General features: G+C 41.2%; 1 protein-coding gene across 18 annotated transcripts in view; it reads right to left on the minus strand.

Annotated features, from left to right (window-relative positions):
- celf2 (cugbp, Elav-like family member 2) overlaps positions 1–27,219 on the minus strand; it is a 1,121,102-nt gene that overhangs the window by 562,767 nt on the left and 531,116 nt on the right. For all 18 annotated transcript variants that reach the window (XM_063072708.1, XM_063072701.1, XM_063072709.1 and 15 more), the window contains one exon: positions 6,539–6,574. Coding sequence is in view for 11 of the 18 variants with exons in the window: in XM_063072700.1 (XP_062928770.1) it covers positions 6,539–6,574 (36 nt within the window). In the remaining 7 variants the exon portion in view is untranslated. The remainder of the gene's footprint in view (positions 1–6,538; positions 6,575–27,219) is intronic.

Genomic DNA, 27,219 nt, shown 5'->3' on the forward strand with positions numbered 1-27,219 from the left:
CTGAAATGACGTCAAATCAGCTGATTGAAAAGCATATAAAGGCCTAGCGTTCGGAGCAACAGCGCACTGACGATGTCTCCTCGCATGGTGACGAGACGTTTGCAAGTAAATTGCCAAGATTAGAGAACAACTCAACCCAGCCATCAACCACCCGAGCTACACATCTTCTGAATTATTTCCAACAGTTTAGTAATTGTCCATGACACAGGTCACCATTGCCTGCATTCAAATCCAACTTCATCAACAACGTGCAGCAATCAAAGTGCAAGAAAGCCCCTCCAGCTAACAACGTCATGTCACACCTGTCTATGACTAATAACTGAGCCCTGCAGCCCAGAAACAAATTAAAGGAAAGTGAAGCAGAACACAACAGCTGGTACACATCTGGACTGATCTGGAATGTTTTGCCTGGAAGAGTGGTGATGGCAGATTTTTCACCATGGAATTCGATATATAGTTAGAAAGGGAAGGGAGGGAGCAAGAGTGGAACCAGCTGCAGAGGCCATTCAAGGTGGAGATTATGGATTAACTGGCCAAATTCTGTGATAGCTTCATGGAGTTCACACTTATCACAAATACTTCTAAAGATTAAGTATTAGCTTTGTCACATGTATATTGAAACATCAAAACTTACAGAAAAAGGCACCATTTTGTGTCAGCGACCAACATAGTCCGAGGATAGTGCTGGGCAGCCTGCAAGTGGCTCTATGATTCCAGCCCCAACATAGCATGCCCACAGCTCACTAACCCTGACCTGTACTTTGTAACGTGGAGGAAACCGGAGCACCCAGAGAAAGCCTGCACGGCCACTGGGAGAACGTGCAAACTCCTTACGGACAGCAGTGGGGATTGAACCCAGATTGCCGGTCGCTGGTACTGTAAAGCTGTACCACTGAGTCGCCCTTCACTTCACTGCGACATCTTGATGGGATGATGGCGAATGCTGCAAGTGGTTTATTGCACACTGCTCTCTCCTCTAAATCAGAAGGCCATGGCTTCTAGTCTCACACCTGAAGACTTAACATTGAATGCTGCACTGCAGTCCTAAGGGAATGCAGCACCGTCAGAGATGCCAGCTCCCGAAGAGACTTGAAACATAAAAGCCCCAGGGCTCATAACAGAACAGGGTGACTTTTTTGCAGGTATTACTACCAAGATTTTTGGATCTTGCTGCGCGCAAACCAGCTGTCCTATTAAAAAATACGGCGATAATGTTATTTCAAAACACTTTGTTAGATGTAAGGTGCTTTGGGAACATCCTGCGCTGGTGAAAAGCACTTTATAGATGCAGGTACTTTCTTTCTGGTTTCAGCCTATGAGCAAACCTATTATTGAGTGCAAGCATAAAGGCAGAAAGACCGAGCTCCACACTATCATTATACAGTGACAACTGCTTCAATAGAATGGGTAATTCTAAACCCAGCAGCCCCATGGGACATGACACTGTCAGATTTCCAACTTCTGAGTCACTTAAATTAAAACGTGCATCCAGCTGGAGGGAGAGAAAGAAATGATAAAAAAAAACAGATTGTGATTTTCATCCTCTATCTCCATCATTAGCGTTGCACCCAGAACTCTGCATTGTCCTGATCTCCTATCACCCCGTAGTCATTAAATTGCCGGATTGGTTTGTTATTGTCACATGTACCATAAGTACAGTGAAAAACTTGTTTTGCAGGCCATCCATAGATCTCATCACATCAGTACACTGAGGTAGTGCAAGGGGAAATAATAACAGAATGCAGAATACAGTGTTACAGTTTCTCTGCGGTGCAGTTGGACAAGATGGTTCAAGGCCCTAACGAGCTAGATTGCCTATTCTATAGTTCCAGAGGAGCACTCAATAGCCTTACAACAGGATAGTAAACTGGGGTGGGGTCTTAGATTATGTTGGCTGCTTTACTGATGCAGCGAGAAGGGGAAGCTGGTTTCCGTGATGTACTGAGCTGGGTCCACAATTCTCTGTAGTTTCTTGGGGTCAGGGGCAGAGGACTAACACATTTGGGTTCCGGACTGACTGACACCTTGGTTTTCTTGTTTTCAAGTTTCGCTCTAACCTTTGGCCCTCCCTATCTCTGTAATCTGTTACAGTTTAAGAGCACACGGTGATGACCGCAGTCCTCCATTTCTGGCTGTTGGCTAATCCTGGATTTGTTCTTCTCCAGCACTTGTGCCATGCCCTCAGCCGCTGAGCCCTGAGCTCTGGAATTCTGTTTCTGAACACTCCCGCTTCTTTAAATGCTCCTCAATGACCTGCCCTCGAATTCCAAATGCCCTCTTAAGTGGCTCAATTTCAATTAATGATTGATTATGCTCTGGTGAAAGTTTTAAATGCAAGTTGTTATCAATAATGGTACTCCTGGTGGCTTCAATCCGGCCATCTGTGGTTTCTGACCATTCACTTTCCTTACTATTTAAGTTTCAATTAAAAATAGGAATTGCCAAACAGAAACATTCAGAGCTCTAAAAATGGTTGTTTCCCACTATGGTCCAGAAGTCCGTCCACTTACTTTTATTAATGAAACCGGAAATGAGCTGTAGTCACACAAACAAACAGGCTATGACCTGCTACTAACTATATCCATAAATGTTGGATTGTGCAGTGGAAACTGAGTCATGGAACCATAGACTACTACAGCACAGAAGTAGGCCATTTGGTCCATCCAGTTGATGCCAACCTAATCTTTTACCTAGTTTCATCTACCTGCACCCGGACCATAGCCCTCCAACTCTCAAAAAATGTGCTCTGCAACATCTGGCTAAATCACATTATCGCAAAGAAAATAAAGGTAGGTATTTTACACAGAGAGTGGTGGGTGCATGCATGGTGCCAGGGGTGGAGGTAGAGACAGATACATTATGGGAATTTTTGAGACACATGGATGATAGAAAAATGGAGGGCTCTGTAGGAGAGAAGAGTTAGATTGCTCTTAAGAGTAGGCTAAAAGGTCAGCGCACCATCATGGGCTAAAGGCCCTGAACTGTGCTGTAATGATCTATGTTCTAATCCTTTCTCATCCATGTATCTATCCTAAATTTTGTTAAATATTACAATTGAACCCACATCACTGGCAGATGATTCTGCATTCGCTTCGCCTTCTAAGTGAAACCTATGACTTCCCTAAATCTATGATTTCTCCTTCTAGTCTCACCCAACTTGAGGGAAAAAGCTTGCATGCATTCACCCTCTTTATATCCCTCGTAATTTTGTATTCCTCTATAAGATCTCCTCTCTTTCTCTTAACCTACTCAACCTTTCCCTATAACTCCACTTCTCAAGTCCCAGCAAAAACCTGTGTTCGATTTTTCTCAAATCTTTGTCATCTCGTGTGACTCAACATGTCAGTCTCAGGTAACTTGGGCATTCTGGAACTCGAACCTCTGGCACTGCTACTAAACCCACAAGTTTTCCCCTTGGGCTTCCACTAATGGTCGCCGTGGTGGGTAACTCTCAGATGATCCACAAAATGTTTGTGCTCTATTTGGTCTTTAGGTTTTCCCTAATAACTCTCAGGCAATGCGCTCTGCAACATCTGGCTAAATCACATTACGGCAAAGAAAATAAAAATTAATTGCAGATTAAAATCCATCAACTGCTAATCAGCCTTGAATTATTCACAGCTCTGCTAATCTAGTTAAAAACTGATAAGGATTGACAAAAATAAATATGACTGACAAAATAGGCTGCATAAGCAACCACCACATAGAGATATTTGTTTGTAGTCCTAACCAAGTGCAGTTAATAACTTTATTTATGTAGAACCTCCAAAGTTTCTGAGAAACTCTCCAAAGGCTTTACATTCCCTTAAGTAGTTTTGAAATGTACCATGTGACCAGATACTTTGGAGAACAGAAACCATTCTTCTTGCAAGTTATCTTTAGATGTATTTCTAACTCCTACTGGCCACTTCTTCTGATTTAGTATTCCTCAGAGACCAAGTTTTCCACTGGACCAGGAACCATTGTTGGCATCCTGAAGATTTTCCAATCATTCCTTTTGTATTCAGTTTGGCAGGCTGCCTGCCCTCTGAGCCTCACCATTGTGTGGACTACTCCAAGCAACGCAGTTACTCCAGTTACACGTAAGTTACAGTTAACTTGTCATTGAAACATCAAACCAGTGACTGCTTCCTTGGAGGAATGTGAAATCCTGGTTTGAGAGTTCAAGGTGAAGTTATCTGGGGGAGTTTTGAAATGGCTAAGCTTGTTGGGTATAGAAAATCTGTGCGACCTCTGCCTCTCAACCATTAGATTTCCTGTGCAATGAGTTCTAACCTCCAGGACGAACATAGTGGACAAATTGGAACACCATACCATCCAAACTTGGACTAATATTGGCATTATTTATGCTTCACCTTCCCAAGGGAATCGAGGTGGAAGCAATGGATTCTGGTCTTGCCACTGGTATTTATTGCTCAAGAATGAATGGGAACAAGTCACAGAGCATAAACATGTCCCTCTAATAGGAACAGACTTGAACCTGACTCAAATTAAAGGGCAGCTTCATGTGAGGAAATAAAACATTTTGCACATGAACAGTTCCTTATTGTCGAGCCTTCTCACTATCACAAGCACAGCTTTATAAAAAGAACTGTTACATGCCAGGACTGGGATTTTGGGAGTTATGTTCCAGGTGGGTGAGGTTTCAACAATGAGACCCTTTGGTGGGGGTGTTAGCTGGGAATGTCTCTGTCAATTTTTCAGTGCTTCATAGGCCAATAATACAATTTACTGACTGCAGAACATAGATTGGGTGCCCATTTGTTTAATAAAATGTAATAACGTCATAATTTATAATTGAAAGCCCTGTATTTAGTGAGTTCAGGAAAAATACTGTTCATTAAAGTGTTGGCAATATCAAATGCAGTTTCCACATATATTGTACACAATGTCAACTCCTGTTGGCTCAACATGCCCACCTATATTGACTTCTCATCATAACACTTCAAGTTTAAATTTCTCATGCTTGAGTTCAAGTTCTCTGCTGGTCTTGTTCCTCCCTGAACCTGGCCCTACAACCCCCACATTGCTCCACTTATGGACTCCTGTGCACCTCCACCATTATTAGTAGTTGCATTTCTCCCTGATCATCTCTGCTCTCTACCTTTCTCAACAACAACAGCAGCACTAATCTATTTCCAGTCTACAGGTTCAATGTTGCTGATGTCCCATTTGTTTTGTATTGACAAGCAGATAAAACATTACATCAAGCCAAATTAGGAGATATTATTGTCTATTGACAAATTGCTTGGTCAAAGAGTTGACCTTTAAGAAGTGTCTCACAGGAAGCACTGAGGTTTTAGGAATGAATTCCAGAGCTTGGGAATTTGGCTGCTGGAGGGCAATGGTGAGACAATTAAATTTGGGAAAGGAAGAGTGTGACTTTAGACTAGTGTAGATTTCTTGGAGGATTCTGACACAGAGGTAATAATGAACAAACATTGGCGAGACCATGAAGGGATTTGAAAGTGAAGACATGGATTTAAAACTATGTTGTTGCATAACCAGTAGCTGGTATTTGTGAGCAAGCAAACTAAGTCATGGCATGAGGTAACATCAGTAAATTTTACTCATTTAAGTAAAAATTAGCAGAGTTTTGTATAGCAACACACAGAAAATGCTGGAGGAATTCATCAGGACAGGTAGCATCTACGGCAAAAAGTACAGTCGACATTTTGGGCCGAAACCCTTCGGCAGGTCTCGGCCCGAAGCATCGACTGTACTTTTTTCCATAGATTCTGCCTGGCCTGATGAGTTCCTCTCACATTTTGTATGTGTTGCTCAGATTTCCAGCATCTGCAGATTTTCTCTTGTTTTACAGTTTTGTGTAGCATAGGGAGTAAAGCGAGGAAGACCAAATAGAACTGTAATGTAGTGGTTCAGCTTGGAGGCAATAGAAGTCTCTCTGCTGTTAGAGACCCTCTTAAAAACCCATCTGCTAGACCAAGACTGCACTCAACCCTCCCAATAAACATTCTGTCTGCTTCATGTCCTCCATCAGACATTTTGGTGTATCTGCTCATTTGAAGACACCAAATCAATACCCATTGCTTTCTCCGCAACATGCTTACTTCACAATAAACCAAGAAAGAAGGACAACATGTGCACGCCTAACCTTAGGGGTAAAAATTGCAAAAAATGAAGAATTAATTAATCCAACTTGTCAACTTGGTAAAAGTGAAAACATGTAGAAGCAATTGGAAAGATGATTGGATGGAGATGATTCTGACCATATTTCTTTGCACTGATGAGCGAACAGTTTCCCCCATCTGTAATTCTCTTGTAATGCTCAGTGGAATTACAGAGGAAGTAATAAAGATGTACAAGACTTCAAAGCTGGAAAAACCATGCTGGTATTCACGGACACACACCCACCATCTTAAACATCCACTGAAATTCCATCCATGTGAGGTAATCCAGGCTCGTGAAAATGTTCCATACTGTGACAAGCACTGTTTGATGATCCAGTTTCAAACTCAGGAGAAACACAAGACCATCCAACAAACATATTTTGCTGTAGAAAATGCCAGGTGCCTACCTTTGTAATGATCCAGTTATCTCTGTGCTGTTCTGTCTGTAAAAGAGAAAGAAAACATTAACTTAAAAACAAGTCTTCATGGATATATTTCAGTTTTCCATCCCAAGTCTCACTGGAATTATAGATACATGATGGTTAGCAACAAGCCTGGGAACACCACTATCACCTGGAAATTGCTCTCCAAGTCACACACCATCCTGACATGGAATATATTCAAGGAATCTTTTACAACTCGTGCTCTCAGTATTATTGAAATGTTTATATGCACAGTTTGCCTCCTTTTTGCATATTGCTTATTTATGCATGGTTTTTCAGATTCTATTGTAGTTATTTATTTTTCCTGTAAATGTTTGCAAGAAAATAAATCTGAAGATAGTATATAGTGACATATACACTCAGTGCCCACTTTATTAGGTACCTTCTGCACCTAATAAAGTGGCCACTGTGTATATGTTCCTGGTCTTTCTGCTGCTGTAGCCCATCCACTTCAAGGTTCAAACCAGTCTGGCCAATTCTTTTCCGACCTCTCTCATTAACAAGGTGTTATTGCCCACAGCACTGCCATTCACTGGATGTTCTTATATGTTTTTTGCACCATGCTCTGTAAACTCCAGAGGCCGTTGTGTGTGAAAATCCCAGGAGATTAGCAGTTCCTGAGATACTCAAGTCATTCCACTGTCAAAGTCACCTAGATCGCATTTTTCCCCATTCTGATGTTTGGTCTGAAAAATAACCGAACCTCTTGACCATGTCTTCATGCTTTATGCATTGAGTTATTGCTTGGCTGATCAGATATTTGCTTTAATGAGCAGAGGTACAGGTGTACTTAATAAAGTGTCTGATGACATATGTCCTTTGATACTAAATCTACTTTAAACTTGGAACTTTGATTCCTTCACTGTAACTGCGTTAAAATCCTGGAACACTCTCACACACATCAAGCAGTTTAAGAAGGAAGCTCGCCACCACCTTCTCAAGAGCAGCCAGAGTTGGGCAGCTAAATGGAGGCACAAGAGACTGCAAAAATCTGGAGCAACAAACAATCTGCCGGGGAAACTCACTGGATTGAATAGCATTCATGGGAGGAAGGGAATTGTTGATGCGTCAGGTTGAAAACATAATGCGTGGTGGCTGGGACCTGAAACGTTGACAATTCCTTCCATCTCCCACAGATGTTGCTTGGCACCCTGAGGTCTTCCAGCTGATTGTTTGTTGCTCCATTGGCAATTAAATGCTAGTTTATTCTTTAGCTATAATGAGCACTGATAGACAGTATGATTGCCAATTAGTGAACTTGTTACTGCTCTTAGTTAAAGACCTGTATGGCCGGTACACACTGATTACAAATTGGAATTCCCCTCTAACATTTCTCCTTCCTCACTGCTGCTACTGTTTTGAGCAAAGACTTGAATGGACATTGAAGTTTCAACACCCTAGGTGGTCTGCTGCAGGGAAAGGCATAGTCGTTGCTCCTGCTTTGAGTGGGCTCTTCCGTGCAATGGGATGGTGGAAGCCTATGCACTATAATGCCCGTCTCTGTGACAAGAGTAATCTACAATATGGCATCAAATCTATCAATATTAGGCCAGGACAGAGTGGAATGTGGGAAGGATGTTTCCAGTGGAATATAGAACATTACAGCACAGTAAGGCCCTTCAGCTCATCACATTGTACTGACCTTTTAATTTATTCTAGGATCAACATAACTCTACCACATAACATTCCATTTTTCTATCATCCATCTGCCTGCCTAAGAGTCTCTTAAATGTCCTTGGCTGTCCACTCTATCTTTGCGTCTTATCATTGTATGTACCTCTATTGCCACTTCAGATTCTCCTTCGCTCCAAGGTGAAAAGCTCTGCTTCACTCAAGTTCTCCTCATAAGACATACTCTCTAATCCAAACAGCACTCTGGTGAATCCCTGCACCCTTTCTAAAAGCTTCCTGTACTGAGCTGACCAGAGCTCAACATAATACTCCAAGTGTGGACTCACCAGGGTTTTGTCAAGCTGCAACATTACCTCACGGCTCTATCAACTTGTGCAGGATCAATGAGGATATGGGCATATGGTCATGGAACCCAAAATCTCTCTGTACTCCCACACGGCAAAGAATCCTACCATTAATTCTGTATTGTGCCTTTAAATTTGGCCTTCGAAAATGAATCACTTCACACTTTTCTGGATTGAACTCCATCTGCCTCAGAACAGAAGTTCATTCCTTTAGAACAGAGATGAGGAAGAATTTATTTTGCCAGAAGGTGGCGAATCTGTGGAATTCATGGCCACAGATGGCAGTAGAGGCCATGTCATTGGGTCTATTTAAAGTGAAGGTTGTTAGGTTCTTGATTGGTCAGGGTGTTAATGAATATTGGAAGAAGGTAGGTAGGGTTGAGAAGGAAAATATATCAGCCATGATAAAATGCAGGAACAGACCCAATGGGCTGAATGGCCTATATCTGTTCGTATGTCTTATGGTCTAAATCCAGTTCCAGTTCCCAACTTGATGTGCTGTAATTAACACTTGTTCCTCCTGTCGTCTTTTGACTTGGGTCAGCCTATTGAGACATCTGTTTTGAACCCATTCTCCAATCTTATTTACGATTAGCTCAATAAAATATTATTAAACTAGCTACAGAATCCAATCATTTTTCTTTGGCTGCCTACATTTTAAATAACCTTTCTTTTATTTTAAATCTGCCTTGAAGAAGTTGACCTCAGTCCGGGTTCAGGTGTATGGAGAATACAGTGATTATTTATGTTGAAACACGATTGGATAAGGATAGACGTGAAATATACATGTCTGTCAGTCAACACACTGACAGTCTGGGATGGGTCAGAATGTCTCATGTTCCTTTGTAATGCATCAAGATATTCATTAAATGAAAGTCAGGAGGTTTGCTTGGGAAGAAAATCGTTCTGATTCTACATTCTGAACACTGTGTGACAAGACTGGGCTTTGGTAGGAGATTAGCAGGAGTTTATGGGCGAACAAAAATTGCTAGAAATGCTCAGTTGATCAGGCAGCATGGGAGGAGGGAGCAACAGTTAACAGGATTTGGGAATGAAAGTTAGAACAAGTTGTGAAAGTGCAGAGGAGGGGTGGAGAGAAGGCCAGTGATAGTGTGTTACTATCTGAGAGCCTGGTCAAGACCAGTGAAGAACAAAAGGTGTGCCAGGAAGAGGTGAAAACATATATTTTTAAAAGATTAGCTTGTACATGTACATCGAAACTTACAGTGAAATGTATTGTTTGCACCAACGACCAACACAGTCCGAGATGTGCCTACAAATTACTAAACCTAACCTGTACATCTTTGGAATGTGGGAAGCACCCAGAGTAAACCCACACAATCACAGGTAGAATGTACAAACTCCTTAAAGACAGTGGCAGCAACTGAAGCCTGATTTACTGATTGCTGGCACTGTAAAGCATTATGCTAACCGCTGCACTACAGTCCTGCCCAACAAACAGCAGGGAACGAATACAATCTGAAATTACCAGGGAGAAGAAAAGAAATAAGTCAGCACCAGAAAACTGAAATTTAGAGGTCTGCTTTTTGTTACTTCTTGCTTAATCACCCGATTGGGATCTAACTGGTACACACACACACATGCACGCACACACGCACGTACACACACACACACACACACGCGCACACTCACTCATACACAGACACATGGTCAACACAAAAGAATCTGCAGATGCTGGAAATCCAGAGAAACACAAACAAAATTCTGGAGGAACTCAGCAGGTCAGGCAGCATCTATGGAGGGGAATAAACAGTTGACGTTTCAGGCTGAGACGCTTCATCAGGACTGTGAAGGAAGGGGGAAGGAGCCAGAAGAAGAAGGTGGGGGAGGCAGAGGAGCACAATAAGGCAGTTGAAGGGTGAGGGAAAGCAAGGTGGATGGGGAATCTGGGAGGGGGATAGGTGGAAGAGGTAAAGGGCTGAAGAAGAAGGAATTTGATGGGAGAGGACACTGGATCATGGGAGAAAGGGAGGAACGAGGGACACTAGAGGGAGAAGACAGGCAGGAGGGTAACCAGAATGGGGAATTGGAATGAAGAGAAGGGGAAGTGGGGTGAAATTACCAAAAGTTAGGCAAATTGATGTTCAAGTTGTCCTTTCAGAGGCTACCCATACGGAACATGAGCTGTTGCTCCTCTTACCTGAGTGCCTGAGTGGGGCCTCATCGTAACCATAGAGACAGACATGTTAGAATGAGTATGGAAAGTGGAGTTTTTTTAAAAAGGGTGACCACCAGGAAATCCTACCTATTGTGGCAAATGGCAACACACACTGCAATTGGTATCTTTTGTGTGTGTGGTGTGTAGTGTGTGTAGGCACAATAAGGTGATACAGACCCAGCAGCAGCGTGTAGCTGATCCACGTTAATGAATACACAAAATGCACACACAGGCTCCTTCCACATCTCAGAGCTGAAAAGGAAGCAAGTGATCCTTAGCCCCACGGGGACTGCCTAAGCAGAAGCAGCAGATCCATATGTTCATGTGTTTCTATCTATTCCTTTATATTACCAGTGTCAGCATATTTCTGAACACATTAAACCTTCAATCTCCACCACAAATTGGCCTTCTGGGACTGGAAGTTTCCTCAAGTTCATTTCTAATGTACAGTACTTGCTTCCTCTACAGTTCGGAGGAATGGAAAATGGCCGTGTGTGAACATTTTGATAGGGAACAGCCATTACCACAACAATAACCTCACAGGTTTGACAGAACTGGGTCTTGTTCCAATCTCTCCACTGAATAATCTTTGTGGGAGCTCACTCCGTCCTCCCAGAGGACCACAACCTTGTCGTCCTTTGGAGGTTTCCATGCCTCAATGACCTGGAGAGCTATGCTGGCTGGAGTCTGGGCTTTATGCTTTGGCTCTTGGTAGGGTCACCCATGCAAACAGGTCAAAGGGTAGAGGCCAGACTGAGAGTGGTCCACCTGTCCTCCAGGTTTGGGGGTTCAGTTCAGGGCTAACAACCCTTTATGGCAAAACAAAATTGTTAAGGAAACAGCAATGAAGAACCCTTCTACATCTGAGTATACTGGTATTCCTGAGAATCCACCAGGAACTTGCATGGCTGACAGTAGTGAAAACTGAGAGGAAGCTACTGACATGATGAAGGCCACCACAGATGGAGGAACTTCACTGATCCCCTAAACACAAGCGGAGTAACGAGCACTAAGTGAGAGCTCCCTCCACATACATACAGTAATGCGATCACTCGAATTCAGTATGATGCTCTCCTAAGGGGTTGTCTATTGATGATTCCAGATATTAGGGTGGATTCCCTTAATGGAGAACGCCTGTGGTGATTTTGTTTAATGTGGGAGGGATGATGCACAGGCAGCCACCACACAGTCCTTGACAAATAGGGGCCAGGGTCCAGTGGCATGGAATGCAAGACGACTCGAGACTCTTTACTGCTGCAGCCTTCCTCCGCCTTCACTGCCATAGTGATGTGTCATCATCTTCCGCCAGCCCCACGGTTGAGGTCTTGGTTATATCACACTTTGTCTGGAACCTCCCCCTTGACCTTTAACCCCAAGAGCTAAACGATAGATGGCTAAATTCCAGACAGCATCACTCTCAGGATCTCAAAAACTCACGAGCCTCTCCAGCACGACATGGTGCCGATCCTCGGAGAAGATACACACACAGTACGCGCATACACACACACACACACAGACACACACACTCTACTCGACGCCACGGCAGCACAGCACGATGTGATTATAGCTCAGGCCGTTCCAAACTTCGGAATTCAATTCTGGCGCTGTCTCCCCCTGAGCACGCGGGTTTCCTCTGGGTGGGCCGGCTTCCTCCCACAGTCCAAAGACGCAGTGGTGAATGGGTTAATTAGTCATTGTAAGTTGTCCCTGTGGTTAGGCTAGGGTTAAATAGGTGGCTTGCTAGGCAGTGTGGCTCGTTGGGCCAGAAGGACCTGTTCCGGTATCTCGAAATAAAAACAAATAAATAAAGCTGGCATTGCATGTTTCTACAGAAAAAATAATATAACGAAGCCAGTAGTTTATTCCACTGTTCACAGCTGAGAGATTGTAATGCAGATAAACTAACTGAGCATGAGATAAAAAATGCACAGAACTGGGTCGTCAGACAGCAAAGTCAGGGATGGGAAGTATGGGGCTTTAATTAGTGGCTTTGCCAGTGATGTTCATTTCCCCAAGAGAATAAGAACAAGTCATCATCATTAAACTGATTGATGACGAGTTGGGGTATATTGTGATGTGGAGAAAAAGGGGAAGCCGAGCAATAGGAGAAATGAAGCAATTTGTACACAACACAGCACCACAGGACAGTATCGAGGCACAGTCCAGGAGCAGGCTGATCTGAAAAAGATGCTCCGCATCTGCCCCTCCACCCTACTTTATCTGAGTGTGTCGGACGGGGACTTGTGGAGGAGGCACTGGAGGAGGGAAGGGGACCAGGATGTGGGCGTGAGAGAGGGAGGTGCAGAAAGAGCATGTGAGCAAGGTTGTGTGTTTGTATCTGTGTATGTTTGTGTGTGTATGTGCGCACACGTGCGTGTGTATATGTTTGTGTGTGTTTCTGTGTGCTTGCCTTGCTGTATGATAAGTCCAGCTCTTTAGAACATGCTTCATGATGGCAGCTCGTGCTGAGGCGTTTGATGTTGCTGTGTCCGCTGAGCTTGGCAACTAGCTTGCGGACGTTTCATTACTAGTCGAGGTGACATCCTCAGTGCACAGTCGTTGGTGTTTCTCTCTGGAAGTGCTCACATTTATACATGCCACATTCACTTGCCTCGGTCCTGATGGGCTACCCGTTCAGATGACCTTTGAATACCATTTGCTCTCATTTCTTTGGCTCTTAGGGGCTCATAGACGGCGTCTATTTCGATTTGTTTGTTAATGGAATTATCAGAAGAGAACCACGCTTCCAAAAATTCTCGTAATGCTTCATGTTTGCCTGTGCCAGGACATCTGCGGTGTCCCAGTGAAAGTGGTGTCTTTCTCAGTCTTCACGGACTGAGATCAGCGGGTTACGAGAAAAGTTGCATTAGCACCTTATATAAGAGAGCACAAGCACACTGCAGCACCACTGAACTTCTGGCCAGAGAAGACAAACACGTGTTCAAAGCGCTTCAGAACAATGGTTACCCACGGAATTTCATAGGAGATGCCCACTTATGAGAGCAAGACATGCAGACCTTACTCAGCACGCATTGAAACGTGTGACCATGTCCAACATCAAGAATACCTCAGAAATGACAGCTTGACTGCTCAAACCTCACAGCATCACAGTCACTCACAAACCAATGGTGACTTTAAGGAAGCTTGTCTCAGGAACCAAGGTGCCAGTAAAGACAACCTACAAAAGCAATGTGATGTACAGGACACGGCAACAAGAACTACATCGGCCAAACAGGACATAAACTCTCAACCCGTTTATGGGAACACAAACTGGCATACAGAGACATGATCCACTGTCGCTGATCTCAACACATGAAGACCGAGAAAGACACTGCAGAGTTTCTGGGGCAAGCAAACATGAAGGTGGCAAGGGAACTTTTAGAAGCATGGTTGTCTTCTGATAACTCTGTAAACAAACATATTGAAATGGACACCATCTATGAACCCCTAAAAACCAAAGAAACGCAAGCCAATAGAATTCAAAGATCAACTGAAGGGGTACCCAATCAGGACTGAGGCAAGCAAATGGGAGCCTATATAAATGTGAGCACTTCCAGAGAGAATCACCAACAACTGTGCACTGAGGATGTCAACTCAACTGGTGATGAAACGTCTGCAAGCTAATTGCCAAACTCAGCAAACACCGCAACATCAAATACTTCATAATGAGGTTATTTGCAACTTTCCCTCACTGAAATGCAAGACCTGAGAGGGTTTTAGAGAGAGTAGTTAAGACCCAACCACCTTGTTGTAGGTCTGGATCCACACATAGTCCAGGCATAGAAGTGTAGCTGATATACTTTCTGATAGGACACAATGAACCAAATGAGTTTAACAATCCCTTCAATGCGGCCATGCTGAAGAGCAGTACTTGTTTGAGTTACCCACAGAATACTAATAGTACTGGACAGGTTAAGTACATGACGGTTCTGCAGGATGGTGGGGGAGTCCAGGTGCACAAGTCACAGTCAGAATAAGCCATTTAAGACTGAGACATGGAGAACTTTATTTTCTCTCAGAGATTGGTGAACCAATGGAATTCTCTACCACAAAAGCAGTTGAAGCCAAACCACTAAATATATTCAAGGATAGTTTGATATTGTCCCTGGGGGGCGTTGAGGTTGCATGTCATCAGGTTCAAGAACAGTTGCTTCCCTTCAACCATTTGGTTTTCCAGCCAACTGGCAAAACCGCATCACTGCAGTTTAGCAACACTATGACTAATTTAATCACTCTGCACTAAAATTTACTTTGCTACTTTTGTTCTATTTGTTTTCTTTCTTTTAACAATTGTGTATAACTTACATTTAATTTATGCCTTTTTTGTAATTATTGCTTATTTGATGCTATGTGCCTGTGATGCTGCTGCAAATGAGCGTTTCATTCCTCCCATGCATACCTCTACTTGTGCACAGGCCAATAATCCTGACTCTGAATCACAAGCAGAACTCCATTCCCCTTCTACAGTCATTTGGGGGAAGTGGACTTTTTGCCCTGTGTACAGTTTTCTGTAGGCACCTACAGTCATTAGGGTTCTGTTGCTGTAGTTCTGAACTGGGATTCCTTCTTCCCCATTTCGATAAAATCAATCAGTCCACCTTGTAAGAGGGAGGAATTTAATTTCCGTGGAGGACATCCTACAGCCTCAAGCAGTGAGAGGGGATTTTATCTCCTTGTGGTTTCCTTCTAAAGTGAAGGCTGCACTAAATATTTATACTCAATATTCTGTATTCATCCATGATGACCTACAAAACACAGCCTGAACCTGCATTACACTCAATTAATGTCCGAAATCAGAAGAAGCAGTGGTGTTTTATTGTTACTGCTACCCCAGTCCCTTCCGGGATCTTACCTTCAGACACTGACGAAACATAACAAGACTTCAGGGTTACAACTGCAGCTCAATGCATGACCTTAATTTCAAGGCTTGCATTTACCAAGACTTCGAGTTGCAAGTGATTTCCCCAGAGGAGGAAGGCAGATATCCATCAGGGTCATAAAGTTGACAATTTATCTTCGCTAAGTTTTGACGCCCATGGCCTGAAGCTGTGATATCTGAGGTTTGGAAGGCCTGTATATTTTTTGTTCAATCTGTGTTTTATTTATGACTAACACTGACTCCAGCTACCAAGCTTCCTATGAAAGTAAGGAGTTCAACACCTTAAGGAGAGCCCTCAGAGGTTTCTCTCCCTTTAAAATGATGATCTAACTTCAGCACAGTCCTTGTCGATTGTGCTGCCTTGAATCCTAGATAGTAAACACATTCCATTACCTTAGCCTCTTGCAGGTCAACACTTCCGGAGCCCTTGCTTTACACTAAATCAGAGGTGAAAGGGCTGCTTTATTCCTCAACAAACTGCTACAATAAATATTTTACAGAGCAGGGCCTGGTAGATGGTTGAGAAGACCGGTGCGTGATTGATCCGCTATGACATCAGACTCCACTTAATATAAAGTTCGTTGTCCCTTTGCACCACATCTACACCGAAACGGCAGACACAAGAGTTGTTCCAATGACTCTGCTCTCCTGGAAGAGGATTAAAGTAAGTTACAACTGATTTGTGTACCAGTAGACATAACCCATACACTAACACTGTATTAAACATCCCGGGGTAGTAATTGGCCTTGAGCATTAAACAAAGCAAATGACCTACCAACTGCCCACCTATTATACTGAATACTGTGTAAAGATTATGAATTAGATTAACTTTATTTGTCAGAGGCACATTGAAACATACAGTGAAATGCGTTGCTTGCGTCAATGATCAACACAGTCTGAGGATGAGGTGGAGGCAGACCACCATGTGTCACCAAACTTCTGGCACCAAGACAGCAAGCCCACAACTCACTCACCCCAACCTGTATATCTCTGGAATGTGGAAGGAATCGGAAGCAGCAGGAAGAAACTCATGCGGTCGACTATTGAAAGGGATAGAGTGAGTGGACATGGAGAAGACGTTTCCTGTAGTGAGCACAGCCTCATAAAAGAAGGATGTCCCCTTAGGAGAGAGGTGAAGAGGAATTTCTTTAGCTGGAGGGTGGTGAATTTGTGGAATTCATTGCCTAAGACAGCTGTGGAAGCCAAGTTTCTGGGTATGTTTAAAGTTCAGGTTGATAGGTTCTTAATTAGGGGGGGTGTCAAAGGTTACAGGAAGAAGGCAGGAGAATGGGGTTGAGAGGGATAATAAGTCAGCCACGATGGACTGGTAGAGCGGAATCAATGAAGTGAATGGCCTAACTCTGTTCCTATGTCTTATTCTAGGGTCGAAATTTGACTCGAGCATAAAACAAGACACATTATCTGCTAGGAATAGTGAATATTGTGTAAGGATTAAGCTGTGATTAGTTTTATTTGTCACATGCACATGGAATCCGAAAGCAAGTTACACGTGATGAGGTTGTTAGATTGCAAAAAGCATAGCAGTCAGTTTGTGCAGCGGAAGATTTGGCAAAGAGCAGAATAATGAAAATACAAAAATAGTGGAAACATTCAACAGGTCAGTCAGCATCTGTGGAAAGAGAAATAAAGTTAACGTTTCATCGAACCCATCATCATCTGGTAACAATAATTGTAATCAACAGCAAACGATGTATATCAATGTATAATCTGATGTACAAACAACAAAACTGAATCTTGATGAAGGTCCTGAATGTGAAACATCAATTGTATTCCTCTCCACAGGCACTGCCTGTCCTGCTGAGTATTTTCAGCATTTCCAATTTTTATTTTACCCAAAATCCAGCCTGGCATGAGAGTTGCCTGGGAGGTGAAAATATTACAGGGGTAGAGAGTGTCTGCACTTCTCAATAGGATGTGATGCATCACGGTGAGTGCGTGGAACAGCCCGCCGGGGTACTGGTAGTGACACATACATTCCAAGTATTCAATAAACTCTTAGATAGGTACAACGGTAATAGAAAATGGAGGGTAGGGTTAGATTAGTGATAACACAACATTGTGGGCTGAATGGCCTGTACTGCGCTATAATGTTCTATAGTGTCATAGAGCACTACAGCACAGAAATAGACCCTTCAATCCATCTAGTCCATGCCGAACTACTATTCTGCCTGCACATGGCCCATACCTGTCCATTATCTACTTATCCAAACTTTTCTTAAATGTTGAAATTGAACTGGAATCCCATACTTCTGCTGACAGCTTGTTCCAAATTCTTTCCACCCTCTGAGAGAAGAAGTTTCCCTTCATGTTCCCCTTAAATATTTCACCTTTCACCCTTAACCTATGACATTTAGCTCCTAAATTAATGTCAATGGATCCAAATACACAAAGAGGCCAGTTCTCTTGTATCGGTTTGACACCACTGAACATGAGTGAAGGATCTGTGGCCTGTTTTCTCAGGGCAGTGGAGGCAGAGTGCTAATTGCTGTTAATTGTTTCTGGAACAACAGGTGGCAAGCGAATAAAAGGACTCACAGCTGTCACAAATGAATAATATGCCTCTTTTCTACAATTCTTACATATTTTATGAAGTTATTAGTCAGCAGTGCACAGGGCTGCTGTTCAGCTGAAAGTGAATTGATCTGTTCAAATTCCTTCAGCCAACTGTAATGCTCCTACTGACGGGATAACAGACAAGTTAGAGCAGCGACTCTCTTCCCTTCTGACTAGTAGCGCATGCCACAGCAGCGTAGCAGTTAACATCTCCTGATCCAGGGTCCGCACTGTGGAACAGGATAAGACCTGCTTATGTTTCTTCTTCCAAAGGTTCACAGGGGGCACATTCTGATTCACGGACGTAAGGAGGAGAATTCCTCACAGATGGACATATTAAGAACCTGTAGATCCTTCTATGCCTGTCTGTATGACAGAAAGGCCACAGACCCCACAGCCTCCCAGAACTTTGTGTCATCTATCACGGAGGTGTTAGATGACTGTAAGCGGAAGAGCCTGGACCAGACACTGACCCCGGAGGAGCTGACTGGCTCCATCTGTTCCTTTAACTTGAATAAGCCTCCCCAAAGCGATGGCTCACCTGCTGAGTTGTGCTCTGCTCTGCAGAACTGGATGAGCCCAGACCTGCTGGAAGTATACAGTGCTATGCATTTTAGATGGCAGCATATCAGACTCCATGAGAAAGGGCATCATTATTCTCAACTACAAGCAGAAGGGGGAAAGAGATGACATCAAGAATTGGAGACCTATTTCGCTTTTGAATGTAGACTATAAAATCCTGTCCAAGGCCATTGCTAACAGGTCAAGTCTATTCCAGGACAACACCTGTGCTGTACCCACCAGGATGAAATTTGACAGCCTCGTGCTGTTGAGGAACACCATCATGTTTAACAATTTAAACACTGTTTGAAAACTGCACGGCACTTTAAATGTATGGTTTTCGCATACTAAGAATATTTAGAATGAAAATTGAAACATCACTTTCTTTTGATTTCATTTATTAATTAAAGGGTATAATGAAATGCAAAAAAGAAAATCTTTCATATTTTATAAACTTTTTTCTCATCTGTCTTTATTACAAATCCATTGTCTATAAACACTATCTGGTTTAATTTCACATCCAGATGAAAGATACATCTTAATCCTCATTAGATCATCCAAATGTTCCACTTCCAGTCTGTTTTTGGATTTACACTTGATTGAATTTCTAAGACTGAATCCACGTTTGCAGTCAGCACTAGAAGCTTGAAATGTTCCAGCAATGTCAACAAGAATTGACAGTTCTTCAAATTCTTCATTTCGAAGCACACAATTCAACATATCAGTGAATGACTTAAATGAAGTAGTTTTAACTTTCTCAGAAGTGACAAATTTGAAATCACAGTATTGCTGAGATATTTTTTAGGCAATATTTTCATTGTATTTCAAATAGTAGCTCAGTAATTTTTGTCAGTCATACAATATCTTCTTTTCCAAATTTAAAATTGGTTGCATTTACAATAGCAAAAGGATCTAAACCTCGCCATTCTCTTAGTTCATTGTCAGGAAATCTATTATCCAAGTGATTACACACACGTTGAATAAATCAAATAATAGGTACAGTATCGATGTCAGAACTTACAGATGCAAGAAGATCTTTCAATGTGTCACTCCAATAAATGGTATTGCCAAGATACTGTGACTTAATAATTTTTGCTTTTGCATACTGTAGTGCTTCAATTGTTTTCAAGCAGCTTTTCTGAAGGAATTTAAAAAGAGATGCCACATCTTCTAAAACATCATTAAAGACTACTCGATATTGTGGATTGGGTCAAAATCTTCAGATAGTAGTTGCTGATTGGATCGTTACATTCATTAACATGCTGTTTGCAACGCTGGATCAAAACCTCGTAATTCCTCATTAAAGCAGTAACGGCAAAATGTCTTGACTGCCATCTTAATTCAACATTAACATTATATAAAAGAAAACGTCAGCTGCAGGGCAACGAAGGCTGCGTGCACAGCTTAGAGCGAACAGTGCTGGGGGAGGGGCCGAGGGCGCAGGAAGAATTGGCTAGAGCAGACTGCGAAGGCAAGCCAGAAATTGGGACTGTGGGGAAGGCACTCCCAAATGATAACTGGGAAGAGCATGGCCATCAGGGTGTAAGGTGATCTCAGTGTTGCTGTACTTGGTGCAGGTGTGGCCAGTTCCCCGCTCCTCCAGTTTGGGAATCACTCTGTCTTCAGGTTCATCTGGGGATTCAGGATGGAGCGGGTCTTACAGGTCACAATGCACAAGTCCCTGGACAATGGGAACAAAAATGTACCCAATGTCACCCTCACCCTGATGATCACCTTTGTGTGTTGCTGAATCAGGCTGTGCGTGAGACCTAAATACGTAAGCAACAAGTATCACCATGTGCCAAGGTTCTATCTGTCCCCGGTGTTGCACCTCAGTCAGGTCCCCTTGCCATGTAACATCCCAGTGAACTGGACGTTGCTGCACTATCTGTCTTTCATTGAAACATTCTTCCAGACCAACACCTTTGATCAGAAAGCCATCGGGCAATGGTCAGCATGGAATGTCCAGCAGACATTGCAGGAGAAGGACTCGATAGACACAGCGGGGTCAGATCCTTCTCCCGTGCCCGGAGCATCACTCTTTCAGCCCGCTGCCCGTGGGATGACTGTAGCGGGGAAGATACAGTAGCTCACGTCTTTGCAAACTGCTGGTTTGTGAAGAGGGTCTGGAGAAAGATGAAAGGGCCTATGTTGCATTTCCTTCTGAGCAGCTGACAGGACTCTCTGATCTACGGGCTGCTTCCCTGGGATGCACACAGAGACAACCATCAAGTGCTGCAGGTAGTTCATCAACCTGGTGAAAGAAGCACTTGGCCTGCCCGAAACCTGGTCCACCAGTACATCAGTCCATGGAGGAATGCTGCCGACTGGCACATTCCTGGCTGCAGGAGTACATGCTAAGTGACACACTGAAGCTTGATGCAGCCCCAGCGAGGGCTCGGTGGGGAACAACCACGATGTAGGAATATTCTCCACTGGAGAGGGAGAACCGGGTGGTGGGATGAAGCTCCTCAATCATTGTAGTAGTTAGTATACCACCCAGTGTGGCCACAGTGTATTAATGTGTATGAATGTAAAAGAACTGCATGGAAAGCATTGAATGGGGGACTTCCGGTGGAGCTCATGGAGTGAAGTCGTGTTCTTAACTCGCTCCATTACCTCTGAGTTTTTCTTCTTATGATCAGCTATATTTTAACTAACCATTAAGGCATCGAATTTTACAATACTTTGAAACAAATTGGGCTCTTTGATAATCGGATGCTTTTAAGGTCTGCTATGTCTAAGAATAGAAAAAATGGGAAGGACGGCAAACCTCCGGTTAGACCGAAAGGTACCGATTTTCCTCCGACTGAACCACCGGTGACTTTGAAAGCTATATTGGATCTAATTCAAAGGGAAATTTCAACCTCTATTACGGAGCTGATTCGTGCGGAAATTGCAATTAATTTCCAGAAAATTGCCGATTCAATCGATAAAATACGAACATCTATTACGGAACATCAGTCGGCTATATCTAATCTTCAAAAATCCACGCAACAAAATGAACTCAAGATGGGGAAAACTGAAGAAACAATTAATGTAATGAAGAAGAAACTTGACTTTCTGACCTTTAAAAACTCTGACTTAGAATCCAGAATGCAACGGCAGAATCTTCGAATGATTGGGGTGTGTGAAGCTGCTGAATCTGACAACCCAATGAAGTTTTTTTCTCAACTTTTAAAAGATGCATTTCCTACTGTATTTCCTGACCAACCACCGTTATTGGATCGTGTTCACAGAGTTCCATCATACTCGTCTAAGTCAGATAAACCTCGACATGTCATCTTACGTTTTCATTACTTTCAAGACAAGGAGAAACTGTTTCGATTCGTTCGATCTAAAGGTTACATTGATTTTTTGGATCTTAAGTTCCGATTCGTGGAAGATTTCAGTAAACCAATTCGGGATCAATGGATTCGTTACAGATCTGTGATGTCGGAACTCTACAAGATGGATTTAAAACCAGCGCTGCTTTACCCAGCACGTCTAAGGATTTGTACGTTGGATGGAACCCTCCGTTTTTTTGAATCTCCATCGGATGCTCAGAGTTATCTGGATCAATTTTCACCTTCAACATCTTAATCGTAATTTTTAACTATCTCCGTTTGATCGGAGGTTGTGAATCTGTTGGCCTTAATTTTTTTTGCCTTATATGGGCAGAAAAGTTTATTTTTGATTAATTAATATGGTTGCTAATCTTTCTTTCTATCTGCGTCATTCCTTTCTTTTTCCCAGGGGATTCTGGGTGGTTAGTCCCTCAGCGTCATTCTACGTATTTCCTCTGAGGCCTTAAATTTTGTAGTTTTTAAATCTACTTTTTTTGTAGGTTTTCATAACTAGTTTATGTTAATAATTTCATTTCTTTTTTTGTTTATTCATTGGGACTGGGGTTTGTTGCCGTTTTTTTATATTTTCTGGCTTTTTCTCTGTTATATTAAGTGTTTGTTTTAATTGATTTACTTTTTTTATTCTTTTACTGTTTTATAACTAGCTGATCTTTTTTATATTTACACTTTTTTTAGGGAGCGTCTATCGGAAGTCATGGGGGTAGTTTTAGTGCTTGCTTCTTTTTGGCTGGACTGTTTTAGATTTAGCCTTGGAGTCATGGGGTGGGGGATGGTGGGAGGGGCTTCACGTTTTAGTTTTTTTCTTCTTGGGCTATGTACACTATTGAAGTATTGGTTGCGTTCTCCTTCCCGGTATCTCTTATTTGTTCTGTTCCCTTTCCGGGTTCGTGGGTCGAGCCTATCATCAAATCTCCTTTTTGCGGGTTGACTTTAGGGTTTATGGAGTCTATTATTAATTTTGTCTCCTGGAATACTAATGGTCTTAACCATCCTATTAAAAGGAAAAAAGTTTTTAAAGTGTTCCGGAGACTTAAAGCACAAATTCTATTTTTACAAGAGACCCATGTGCGGAGGGGGGACAGACTACGTTTTTTTAAATTATGGAAGGAACAACAGTTTCATTCGAACTCTAACGCTAAGATTCGAGGCGTCTCTATTTTTATAGGCTCCTCAGTTACTTTTATACAACATGATACTAGCTCTGATCCAAATGGTAGATTTCTACTGGTTAGTGGTCTACTATTTAATAAAAAGGAAGTTTTGGTTAATGTTTATGCTCCCAATATGGACTCTCCAGAATTTTATAAATCATTATTCAATCAGTTCCCGAATTTGAATGAGTTTTCATTGATCTGGGGCGGAGATCTTAATACCTGTTTATCTCCAGCTTTGGACCGTTCGGCTCCTCTACGGACCTTACCTAATAAATCTGCAACTTTGATTAATTCATTCCTCTCTGATTCTGGGTCGACGGACATTTGGCGTTTTTTGCATCCTCAGGAAAAAGATTTTTCTTTTTTTTCACATGTTCACCATTCCTATTCAAGAATTGATTATTTCTTTATTGACTCTCGTCTTATTTCTTCAGTGATTAAATGTGATTATGACTCTATAACCATTTCGGATCATGCTCCACTTAAGCTTTCTATTAAAATTCTGGCCAATTCACAAAATAACAGACAATGGCGTTTTAATTCGCTGTTGCTTCAGGACTCGGACTTTGTTAACTTTATGAATGTACGGATATTTCTGTGAACATTCTTTGGGATACTTTTAAAGCTTATATTCGTGGTCAGATTATCATGTATTCTGCTGCTTTGAGGAAGAAGCTGAAGCAGGAGGAGTTGGTAATTGCTGACAAGATTAAGGAAATTGATAAGAAATATGTTACAGCTCCCTCTGAGGAGTTATATAAACAAAGGACTGAACTTCAAATGGAACACAGTTTATTACTTTCGTCCTTGATTGTAAACCAATTAAAGAAAACAAGAAGTGAATTTTATGTACACAGTGACAAAATTGGCAAACTGTTGGCTAACCAATTGAAGTCTAATTATGCTAAATCTCAAATTAATCAGATTTATAATCAAAATGATCGACTGATACTTGATCATGCGGGGATTAATCAAACCTTCTTTGATTTTTATTCTTCCTTATATCAATCAGAGTCTCCTCGAGACTCTAAATATATGAATGATTTTTTAGATAACCTAGACTTCCCTGAGATTTCACAGGATATGTCTTCTATGCTAGATACTCCCATTACCACTGATGAGATTAAGAATGTTATTTCCTCTATGAACCTGGGGAAAGCTCCTGGCCCTGATGGGTTTACCGCAGAATTTTATAAATGTTTTGCACCTTCATTAATCCCTTGGTTCTGTAGGATTTTCGAGGCTTCATTAAAACTTGGTAAACTTCCCGAATCTTTCAATAGAGCGTCAATCTCTCTAATATTAAAGAAGGATAAAGATCCTGCTCAATGTGCATCTTATAGACCAATATCTTTATTAAATGATGATTCTAAAATTTTTTCTAAGTTATTAGCAAACAGATTAGAAAAAGTACCTCCTTTTATTATTTCGGAAGACCAAACGGGTTTTATTAAAGGTCGTCACTCTTTTTATAACATTCGCACACTGTTAAATATTGTTTATACCCCCTCACAAAATGTTCCTGAGTGTGTTATCTCTTTAGATGCTGAGAAAGCTTTTGATAGAGTAGAATGGCCTTACTTACATAAGGTGCTTGAAATGTTTAATTTTAGCTCGAAATTTATATCCTGGATCAAACTGTTATATCATTCTCCTGTGGCCTCGGTCCGTACTAACTCTCTAAGCTCACCTTTTTTCCCTCTTTTTCGAGGTACTCGACAAGGTTGTCCTCTTAGTCCTTCATTATTTGATATTGCATTAGAACCTTGCAATTGCCATTCGAGAATCTCCAAATATTACTGGGATAACTCGGGGCTTAAAGTCCCATAAAATATCACTCTATGCTGATGACTTACTTTTATATATTTCTAATCCTCAAAAATCCATCCCTGCTGTTTTAGAGTTATTAGCACAATTTAGTCTCTTTTCAGGTTATAAATTAAATCTTAGTAAGAGTGAACTTTTCTCGATTAATAAACAACTTCCCTTATATCATAACTTTCCGTTTAAATTGATTAATAATTATTTTTCATATCTTGGGATTAAAATTACTTGTAAACACAAAGATTTATTTAAGATTAACTTTTTACCCTTAATTGACCATATTATTCAACTTTCATCTAAATGGTTTCCTTTATATTTAACTTTGATTGGTCGTATTAATGCAGTTAAGATGTTTTTTCTGCCAAAATTTTTATATATATTTCAGGCATTACCGATTTTTGTTCCAAAATCTTTTTTTGATAAAGTTGACTCAAAAATTTCTTCATTTATTTGGCAAAATAAAAACCCGAGATTGGGTAAAATACATTTACAGAAAGCTAAGAGAGATGGAGGTTTAGCATTACCTAACTTTAGATTCTATTATTGGGCAATTAATATTCGACATATGAAATTTTGGTTACTTGACCAGGATATACTATCCATTCATAAATGGGTAGCATTGGAATTACAATCTGTTCAGGGCTATACACTTGGCTCTATTTTAGGTTCCTCTCTTCCTTTTGATTTGAAACGCCTCAAACAGGTATCTAACCCGATAGTTAAATATACCTTACGTATTTGGTTTCAATTCAGAAAATTTTTTGATCTTAACCAATTTGGGCTAGCGATTCCTATTTTAGGTAACATATTTTTTCCTCCCTCTTTTACGGATCGTGCTTTTCAAATTTGGAAGACTAAGGGTATTTCGGTTTTTGGATTTATTTTTAGATGGTTCCCTTATGTCTTTTGAACAATGATCTAATAAATATAATTTATCAAGAATACATTTTTGTAGATATCTACAAGTTAGAAATTTCCTAAGTACTATACTTTCTTCCTTTCCAATGCTTCCTCCTACATACATTTTAGATACTATAATTAACCTTAATCCATGTCAGAAAGGTGCATCGGCTATGATTTATAATATTATTATGAAACTTAGGAAAGCTCCATTTGATAAGATTAGGGAAGATTGGGAACAGGAATTGGGTTCTATCATTTCCGTGGATGACTGGGGGCAGATTTTACAATTAGTCAATACTTCCTCTATTTGTGCTAAACATTCCCTAATTCAATTTAAAGTTGTCCATAGAGCACATATGTCCAAAGATAAATTAGCTCGCTTTTATTCTCATACTAATCCTTTCTGTGATAGATGTCCGGGGCAGATAGCCTCTTTAACTCATATGTTTTGGTCTTGTCCTACTCTGGAAACTTTTTGGAGAGACATTTTTAATATTATCTCAAAGGTATTGAATATAGATATCTCTCCTCACCATATTACTGCTATCTTTGGACTACCTAAAATTTCCAGTAATCTTTCTCCTTCAGCCCATAGAATGATTGCATTTCTTACTTTAATGACGAAAAGATGTATCTTACAACATTGGAAAGAGCTTAATGCTCCAACCACCTTTTTTTGGTTTTCTCAGACGATATTATGCTTGAATTTGGAGAAAATTAGAAGCAATCTTTATGATTCCTCACTTAAATTTGAACAGACCTGGAGATCTTTTATTCAATATTTTCATTTAACGTAATTTTTTTTCTTCTCTTTTTTGCTCCATATTTATATACCCTTCTTGTTTTTTTTTACTGTTTTTAATGGAGGTCGGGTTTGAGGACGTGATTTTAAGTTCTTTAACTCTACTTGGTTCCAAGTTAGCCCATTGCTTTGCTTTGCTTTTAGTTTAGTTGCACGGTGGGTTTTTTTGGGTTTTTTTTTCCTTTTCTCTATTGATATATATATATAAAAATTAGTATACTATTATGTTACCTTAGTATGTTATGTTTAAATTACATTGTTTGTATCACTTTTTTTTCTGTATTAATATCTCCTGTAATTTTATTATATTCTAACAGTGTATTAGTGCCTATATGGCTTACCTTTTTGTATACTTATTCAATAAAAAGATTTAAAAAGAAAAGGAAAGCATTGAATGGTTTAGTCTTGTAATTGACTTTTTTATTATGATAATGTTTATTTTGTTC

This window comes from Mobula hypostoma, chromosome 20 (genome assembly GCF_963921235.1).
Source record: "Mobula hypostoma chromosome 20, sMobHyp1.1, whole genome shotgun sequence".
NCBI classification, from domain to species: Eukaryota; Metazoa; Chordata; class Chondrichthyes; order Myliobatiformes; family Myliobatidae; genus Mobula; species Mobula hypostoma.